Source organism: Rana temporaria, chromosome 1 (genome assembly GCF_905171775.1).
Source record: "Rana temporaria chromosome 1, aRanTem1.1, whole genome shotgun sequence".
Lineage (NCBI taxonomy): Eukaryota > Metazoa > Chordata > Amphibia > Anura > Ranidae > Rana > Rana temporaria.
Genome location: NC_053489.1, coordinates 212,324,716 through 212,330,378, shown reverse-complemented (window position 1 = coordinate 212,330,378; position 5,663 = coordinate 212,324,716). Strand labels below are relative to the sequence as shown.

Below are 5,663 nucleotides of genomic sequence, written 5' to 3'. Positions count from 1 at the left end.
ATAAGGCAGGTACAAACAATTACAGTAACTTAACTACACATGCGCAGCATTAGTTCTAATGCCGTGTACACCCGACCGTTTTTCCTGTCATGCAAAAAAAACAACGTTTTTCTCGACGTGATTCGTTGTGATTCCTCTCAAGCCTGCCTTGCATACACACGTTCATGAAAAAAAACACTTGAGCAAAGCAAGGTGACATACAACACGTACGACGACACTTTAAAGGGGAAGTTCCATTCGAATGGCACCACCCTTTGGGACGCTTTTGCTAATTTCTGAGCATGCACGTTTTTTTTCCCCTCGGAAAAGCATACACACGACGGGAAAAACGACGAGAAAAAATAGAGCAGGTTCTAATTTTTTTGTGGCCAGTTTTCTCATCGAAAACTGCTATGGAGCATACACACGACCGGTTTTCACAACCAATCAAAAAATGTCAGTTTTTTTGTCATGAAAAACAGTCGTGTGTGCGCGGCATAATACTTTATTAAAATACATAGCATACAGTTAGTGTGTAAATCTTCATTGACTCAAACATGTAGCCATAAAAAGCACAATTAACAGATATTGTAATTTCTGGTCCCGATGTTCTCTAATCTGCAGGGAATTTATTTTATTATGTAAAGATCGTGAATAGTATATATAAAATAAAGAATATCTTGAAATGCTTTCCAATAGAACATCTTGAATAGTTGTATACTCTTTGATATTAGTAAGGCATCACATATATGTCACAACGGTTCCTTTTATCCCAATCTGCCAAGCCTCCAGAGGGTGAAAACGCAGCAGAATCCTACAGGGAAAAAAAAGGTCAAAGTAAATGTTAGGGAACATGGTTGACATTTCACAAATATCATTTAAGTAATGTACAGAATCTGGAAGCCAACACTACTCAAAGCTAGCACTTCAATGTTATGCTTTTTGCAGTTGGAACATTATTAAATCACCACTATAATTAATTATGTCAGTCATTCCAAAACCAAATGAAGGTGTCGGGCTTCCCTTTATTTTGTAAAGCACTGCACAATCTGTTGCTGCTATATAAATCTTGTATAATATTATAATATTACACCTTGATTTGCCAGGACGGTCCGGTTCATCCGGGACGGTTGGAAGGTTGGAAGGTTTGGCCTCTGTGTGAAAGTGTTTATCTTGTTGAGGCAGGGCTTTGCTTCCTTATGTCAGCCAGGCCCTTTCACCACATGGGAGGCTGGAGGAGCATGGCATGTGCCTCCATACCCAGAATTACCAAGTTTTTTTTAGTGTGGCAGTGGATAAGGTGACAGCACCAGCACTTGCAGAGAAAAAGCAGGCACCGTAGATTTACTGCCGCATAACCTGACTAGTAAAATATAACATAAAGAATACAAGTTTTTTTAATGTAAAAATGTGTGTGGATCTTACAGGAAAAATAGCAAGATGAATCCAATACTATATTGGTGTAACTTTTGCTGTATGTAATTTGTAATAGGATTTACAACATTTTTGTTCTAGTGTCCCTTGTACCTGTAAAACCAGACCAGCAACTGCTAAATATTTAGCACATCTCCATACAAAATGTGTCATTACCCTTGTGTTTTTCATGTAAAACCTGAAGTCACTTTTTAAGCGCCTCAAAGAAAAAAAATGTAAATTTTGTCTGGAATTCCTCCTAAAAAATAGCAGTGTATCCTGTGAATGATTGCTTTTAGTCACTCCTGTGCCCACAGCCACATAGCTATTTATCTGGAGTGTGAGATCAGCATGACTGATATTCTCAGCAGATTCATGTTGCTCGCTGTTCTCCTTGCTGGAGTGACTGACATAAGGAAGCAAAGCCCTGCCTCAACAAGATTAACACCTTCACACAGATTCCAAACCTTCCAACCGTCCCGGATTCACCGGACCGTCCTGGCAAATCAAGGTGACCCCCCCCTCAGAACATACGTATCAGCACTCTTTCTAGCATGCTCAGTCAACAGAAGCCAGTCAGAAGCTGTACACAAGGGCGGAAAGTTGACCAGTTCTTGCCAAACCAGCCATTTTCAGCCTGTGTGTATCCAGATTAAGCATTGCAGAGTTCCTTCTCTCCCTTCAATCTGAGACCTCACCAGAAGAAGGACTTCACTGATCACTTTAAATTGCAAACAGATGACATATGTTTTTATAGCAGGTACTTTACCTGTCAGGTGTCAGGCCAAGTGCTTTGGTCAGAAACTCAAAAAATTTTGAACTGTGCTCTTTGTTCTCTTCTGCTGTTCCCACTACACCAATGGAAGAGATTATCAGCTGGACACATGGTGATGGTGCACCAAAAAGTAGCAAAGAGGCTCCAGCCCTTACAGTGACATTTATATTCTAGGGAAAAAAACAAAACAAGTTAGTCTGCATAAAATCAGAGACAATTTGGCAAATGTGTAATTTTTCTGTCTCCAGTCTGGGCTGCCATCGCTATCTCAAGTGGGAAAACATTTCAAAAAAATTGTTAGTGTCCATTTAAAAAATCAGCAGTATGGCCACAACACAGATTAATAAACAAAAATGTAATGAAATAAAAAAATCAATTTTAAAGCAAATGCAGGTTTACAACAAGGGGTAAACTTTAGTTACAATAAGGAACAGAGGATATATTCTATATGGCAGAACTGCTGTTCACTGTAGCAAAAGGCGCTTACACAACTTCAATGGATCCCTGACCCAGCATGTGTACTTTTCATTAGTGGTAAAGGTCAGCCCGATAAGAACTAATGTGCCTGGGTCTACTACAGTGATAATAACCTCCAATCCATGTCATGAAATTACACAACTGCAATCACCTTTTACCAACTGATTTATTACCTAAGAAAATTATTTCCACACTACCGCTGCACATTAGGCAGTGCAACCTATTTACAGTATAATAAAAATAAAATGCACATTTTAAAGCAAATGCAGGTTCACATCAAGGGGTAAACATTTGTATCAATTATACTTTAGTTACAATAAAGAACAAAGGATATATTCGATATGGCAGCACTATTTACAGTATAAAAAAAAATCCCAAAACTTTCTTTTATGATTAGGTATTTTTTTTATGATTTTGATTGTGAAACCAGAAAAAAATATCATTATAAATATCAACACTAAAATAAGTATCAGGTTTACTCTATCTGGATAGAATAGGGAAGGGTTATAACACTTCTCCGGTTAATATGCCATCTGTTTCAATTGGGGAGATTTACTTTCACTTCCGGTCCCATGGCTAAAACAAGAAATCCCTGACTGTCACCAGAACTAGTGCCCCGACTGAAAGATTTCCCTCTGTTCCTGTTCTGGTGACAACTCAAAATTTGGGGATTTTCTTTCACTTTCATGCTTGTGATAACAGTAAGGAATAATTTACACTTCCTTCGGCTTTAACACACATTAACGGCTAGTTTACACTTGCTTCATAACATGGCTTCGGACAGGCTTTGTTAAAGCTCTCTTAACACCAGTCAAAGCTCCTGTCACTAAATAAAATGGTTAGCTTACAGTCCTGTTTACACCTAAGTCATCCGAACATTGAGTGAATATTTCAACAGTGAACAGTGTTACAGGTACCCTCATTTCCATGAGCTATTCTCAAAGCTCTCTTTGAGTTTCAGATAGAAGCAAAAGCTAATACTTTGTAACAGGTATATACCGTTAAAGATAGAGCCTCTATGTCAATAAAGCAATACCAATGTATATGTATATATACACAGATATTAGGGACGCACTTATGGACCCCTTCACGTATGAGTAAGAGGAGGCTAGTAGCTTTTTGGTGAGAAAATTACCCCACTCAGCTCCCTGAGATCAAAATACATTCTGTAAAGGTACTCTCTGTTCAGGGATTATAGAGCACAAATCAGACGACTCTCGTATAACTATATGTTGTATGCTTTTCAAGTGATTTTGCTTATTCACTTCAATGGGCTGCCCTATGTGCATTTGTCACCCAAAAGAAGCTCCTGCTCCTTTTTTAGGCAACAAGCTTAGAGCAATTTTTAAACTCACGTTTTGCCACGCAATTTAATTACGTTTCGGTTGCCATTACAGGATGCTGGTAAACGAACGCACATCATGCATTCTGCTGCTATTCAGAATCGCTGCAATTCTGCCTGCAATTCCAAATTGTGAGGTCACAACGGGGCATATCAGGGACAAATACAACAATAAAAACAGGTGTCCTTATCCATCTCCAGCTGAAATAAAATTAATCTGAAAGTTTGCTACTTATGATGAATGACTTGCAACTGTCAGCAGTTCCTGATATGTCACATTCATCCAATAAATGACAATCCAATCAGTACACTGGCCTTCTGGCTGCTCTACTCACTTCCTTAGGTTTGCTGAGGATGGATGCTGCAGCTGAGCACAACTTTTCAGTGAAGTCCTCTGCAATATCCTGCTGGGGAATATTGGTGTCCAGATCCAGGAAAGGCATGACTCCTCTTTGCTGCACACAGAAAGATGAATGGCATCTGAACTAGCATTCACAAAGTACAAACTGGAAGTGTCTGATTGGCTGAGTTCTGCTACGCCTCCCAAGCGATGCATTCTTCCTTTTAAAGGTGCAGGCGCCAGATCTGCCACCTCATGCTAAAAGGTGATATTTTCTTACAGAAATCTAGTACGTGAATCCAATACAAGTTTTGTTATTGATTGGTGGATTATAATAAAAAAAATACATAAAAAATGAATGCAAGTGCGCATGCGTGCAGGATCCAAGATGGACGTTTAGTCCTGGTGCCCTGCAGCCGGCCGGCCACATAAAGCACCGCACAGGACCCCCGAGCCTCGTACTCCCACTGTTCGGGACTGCTACATCTCCCCAGGGACACCCACACCCGCATATGGCTGAGGGGGGGGATCATCAGGCCAGCTACCGCCCGCAGCCACCGACGACCCACTCCTCCGCTGAAGCTGCCAAGATGGCGACCACTCCTGCACAGGGGAGGTATATGTGGAGCCAGCTCAGATGGTTTGGCTATGGCATGTGCAGATTTGCAGCACTCCTCGGGGCCGGGCCCACTGTCACCAGCACCATCAGCTGCACAGGTCAGTGCCTCTCCTGCTTCCACAGAGTCCCTGTTAGAGCAGGCTCTAGCTGACATGTTTACAGCACAGGCACCATCTTCCCCTGTCAGCATAGCTTCATCAGACCCCTGCCCAGGCTCCCTTATGGTGGATATAGCTTAACAGACTCTTTTTTTACGATTCTCCATACTTCTGGATCAGGGTTTAGCCAGAACGGTACAGCAAATCACCACCACTATTAAGGCAGATTTGCAGCGGCTGGGGGCACAGATTGACACTGTTGAAAGCAAAGTCGATGAGACAATTGCCCGTACTAATCAGAACACCACCTGCATTGAGAGCCTGCAACAACAATTAGAGCAAGCCCTAGTTAAAATTGACGACTTGGAGAATAGATCTCGGAGGTATAACTTCCGCATACGTGGGCTCCCTGAATCTGTTAAGGATGTGGATGCTGCGGTGTATACCTTTCTCCAGGACCTGCTTCCTGACCTGCCTCCTCATTGTCTAGACTTGGACAGGGCTCATCGTGCTTTGCCCTCCCCCCCCGCATCCTGAGGGTCCCCCACCACGGGATATCATAGTCAAGCCTCATTATTATATGACTAAGGAACTGGTGATGCATAAAGCTACAGAAGCCT

The 5,663-nt window shown here is 41.6% G+C and overlaps 1 protein-coding gene across 1 annotated transcript; it reads right to left on the bottom strand.

Annotated features, from left to right (window-relative positions):
* Window positions 1-468: 468 nt before the first annotated feature.
* On the bottom strand, window positions 469-4,494 carry LOC120936662 (D-dopachrome decarboxylase-B-like). Its single transcript, XM_040349181.1, has 3 exons — window positions 4,322-4,494; window positions 2,162-2,337; window positions 469-793 (listed from the first exon to the last, which is right to left on the bottom strand). The coding sequence occupies exons 1-3, from the start codon at window positions 4,427-4,429 to the stop codon at window positions 721-723; spliced, it is 357 nt and encodes a 118-aa protein (XP_040205115.1). The 5' UTR covers window positions 4,430-4,494; the 3' UTR covers window positions 469-720.
* Between the last annotated feature and the right edge of the window lie 1,169 nt (window positions 4,495-5,663).

Bases quoted from the DNA above. Each gene is read 5' to 3' on its own strand.
- LOC120936662 (XM_040349181.1), bottom strand. From the start codon at position 4,429: ATGCCTTTCCTGGATCTGGACACCAATATTCCCCAGCAGGATATTGCA. The intron at 2,338-4,321 runs GTGAGTAGAGCA...TTTTTTCCCTAG, and splicing joins TCCTCAGCAAACCTAAGGAA to AATATAAATGTCACTGTAAG. The intron at 794-2,161 runs GTAAAGTACCTG...TTTTCCCTGTAG, and splicing joins CTTGGCCTGACACCTGACAG to GATTCTGCTGCGTTTTCACC.